The sequence below is a fragment of the Cupressus sempervirens genome, chromosome 3 (genome assembly GCF_028749045.1).
Source record: "Cupressus sempervirens isolate cs-2001-9-10 chromosome 3, ASM2874904v1, whole genome shotgun sequence".
Taxonomy (NCBI): Eukaryota; Viridiplantae; Streptophyta; class Pinopsida; order Cupressales; family Cupressaceae; genus Cupressus; species Cupressus sempervirens.
Genome location: NC_143120.1, coordinates 1,031,657,279 through 1,031,660,399, shown reverse-complemented (window position 1 = coordinate 1,031,660,399; position 3,121 = coordinate 1,031,657,279). Strand labels below are relative to the sequence as shown.

At 34.5% G+C, this 3,121-nt stretch overlaps 1 protein-coding gene across 1 annotated transcript; it reads left to right on the top strand.

Moving 5' to 3' along the window:
- The first annotated feature begins 499 nt into the window (after nt 1-499).
- On the top strand, nt 500-1,039 carry LOC149570262 (uncharacterized). The gene has a single exon (XM_089817129.1). It carries the CDS (start codon nt 500-502, stop codon nt 1,037-1,039), a length of 540 nt encoding a protein of 179 aa, XP_089673255.1.
- Nucleotides 1,040-3,121: the final 2,082 nt, after the last annotated feature.

Here is a 3,121-nt window from a genome sequence, read left to right as displayed (position 1 = left end):
AGAATCTTTTGTTGTAGTGTCTTTGTCAAACAAACCTAAGCCTTTCTATGTTTCTCTTTATATAGCTAGATGCAAGTTAAGTAATTGTATCAATGATTCTGGTGCATCTGATAATGTTATGCCTTCAAAGGTAGCACATGCCTTGGGTCTTTCTCTGAATAAACCTTTAGGAAAAGTGTACTCTATGGAGGAAAAACAAGTCGTACTGGTTGGCCGGTTGAAAAATGCTCAAGTAGCACTTGCAACAAATCCTGAGAAGAAGTTAAAATTAAATATCCTAGTTGTTGATATTCCCACCAGTTATGGGATTCTTTTGAGTAGAAGCATTTTGAAAGATCTTGGTGGTGAGATAAACATGGACATGTCTCATGCTCTTATCATAATTGGAGATAAAAAGGTTAAGCTTAATCCTGAACCTAAAGCTAAATATACAGTCCTGAAATCAGATGATCCAAGAGATAAAATATTGTATGTTGATACTGGGCATGGAACATATATGATGACATCCACTGAAGAAGATGTAACTAAGCCTCTCATGCCTAATATAACCAATGAATTATGGTCAATCGAGTTTGATGGAAGTTTTTCTTCTTTTGGTTCAAGTGCTTGGATAGTGTTGATATCACCGAAAGGAGAGAAATTTCCAAAAGCTTATAAGTTAGCTTTCGAAACCACCAATAATATCGTGGAATATAAAGCCCTTCTACTTGGTCTTGAGTATGCAAAAGTAAAGGGAATCAAGCAACTCAAGGTATCTAGAGATGCAGAATTAAGTGTCAACCAAGTGCGGAGGCAATATCAAACAAAGAATGCAAAACTGAAGGCATATAAAAATAAAGTGTGGGATGAGATTGAGCATTTCAATGCTTTTTCTTTATATGCTATTCATTGTGAACACAATTCTAAAGTAGATTGTCTTGCAGTATCTACATCTCTACTTATTCCTCACCCTGAGTTTAATAGAGACATTTACACAACAGAGATGATTCATAGACCCAGTGTGCCTGATAATGATCGACACTGGCAAGTTTTTGTATGATGGTGGGCAAATAATTGCATTTCTCGAGGGAAAGCCTCCATGTTCAGACCTAAAATTTGAAGGGTCGCATAATCATAATGGAAAATTAGGAGATGATCTTGAGGTTATTCAATTGCAAGGTAATGTTATTGCGAGAGGATTAGTCACCCTAGAAAGTCTTTTTGATGAAGAAGATAAAAGGAAGAGAAAAGAGCTAAGGAGGAACTCAAAGAACAAGTTCAGATGATGGTGGCTTATATTAATTCAATCAGCAATCCTTCTAATGCCCAAGCCGTGGTCACTCTGTCATTTCTAACAGGTCTTGCTGGTATTTTAGATCATACTATTGTTGAAACAATCAATGAACACAAGTCACATAGTATGATGATCGAAGCTTGGATAAACAAGATGATAAAATATGCTTCAAAACTTATAACTAGAGTGAAAGAGATATATGGGAAATCCATTGCACAGATATAGGAAATTTATAAGGAACTATAAAATAGCAAGGAACATAAATCCAACTAGCAAAAATTAGCTGATGAATTAAAAGAAATGGCCAAGTTAGATATGAGCACCCTACTTCTTGAGAAAATTATTGCTAATCCAAGTGACAACCAAACATGTATTTGGAGTAAAAGTGTTGGTTGGAAGGTGATTAACATCAATAAAGGGATCACTGAGTTTGAAAATCTAATAACTTCTTTGGAGCAGTTGAAAACAAAAAGTATAGATGTATTAATCTCTACTATCATAGATGGAGTGCTAGTAAGTGATCTTCAGCATGTTGATTGTTAGTTTCTCCTTGATTCCTTCAGTGTTCAGATTCATTCAGAAATAGAGAACCCTGTATCAGATGCTGAAACTATGATGAAGCTTAGCCTGGTTGTAGTCATGTTGAGAGATTGAAACATTTTAGTCTATCGACAAGAGTTAGAAGAAATTCAAGATAGATACTCCATAGCCAAAGTTAGGATGGAAAATATGTTCATTCCAAACTATTAATCAATGATGATTATCCTAGATGCTTATAGAGCTTTCTGGGATAAATGAATTGTGTTTGGGTAGATAGAGTTAGTAGCTAGAAGAATCACTGATTGTATATGTAAACATCTTTAGGAACTCTAGCTAAAGTTTTATTTTTGCAAGTTTCCTTATATAGGTTAATTTTTTTGAGGTTAATTAACCTTCCAAAATTATGTATTTTGAATGTGGTTATTAACCACGAAGAGGTAGTTATTAACCTCTATGTCTATATAAGGACACCTTTTGGCTTTGTAAAAGGGACTTTTTGGTTGGAGAAATAAGGGAACACTATGCTGAAATTTTGATCTAGGGATAAATTTTGGAAAGTATCTACACTTTTTATCTCTGAATTGAAAAATCTCTATTGCTTTTCTTGGTGCAAGGAAATGAAATGAGATGTGCTTTGGGTTTCTTATTTTAAAATCCAAATTTTTATATGCTGTAGTAGACATTCTCATGGTGTTATGCGTGTTTTTATGAATGATAATGAATGTGCTTAATAATACTGGTTTCTTTCAAATGTAGTTCTTGAGCACCTCTATTATTGATCTTGTTTACCGAAGAAGGTTGTGAGGGGGCATAGTGCATTCATCCTCAATGAATCTTTCTTGAATTTTGAAGGTTAAATTATTTATTTGAAAACCCCTTTAAAAATCACATCATACAAGGGAGTTGTCCCTCTAAATGCAGAGGAAGGCCACATACCAAGGGCCTATCCAACTGTTGTGAATGATTTGCCACACACTCTGTTGGGCAAATTCTATTGTGACAAATCTTTTTACCAACACATATAAGAGTTGAGTACACTATGTATGTTGAGCTATAGTATGTGTCGAGTTAGAATTCCAATAGGCACAGAGTAGATGCTAAACCATAGGTGATGTTGAGAAAGATAGAATGTAGTAGGTGTCAAGTAAAGCAGGATAGTATATGTGTTGAGCACCAATAGTTCAATATGTGCTAAGTAACACAGAATCAACATATGAGTTTGTTCCCTCACAAACTTAGATGTAAACCATTTTTGGAGCTGACATAAAAGGATTTCAAAGGATAATAAGGATAATAATGAATCTTGTG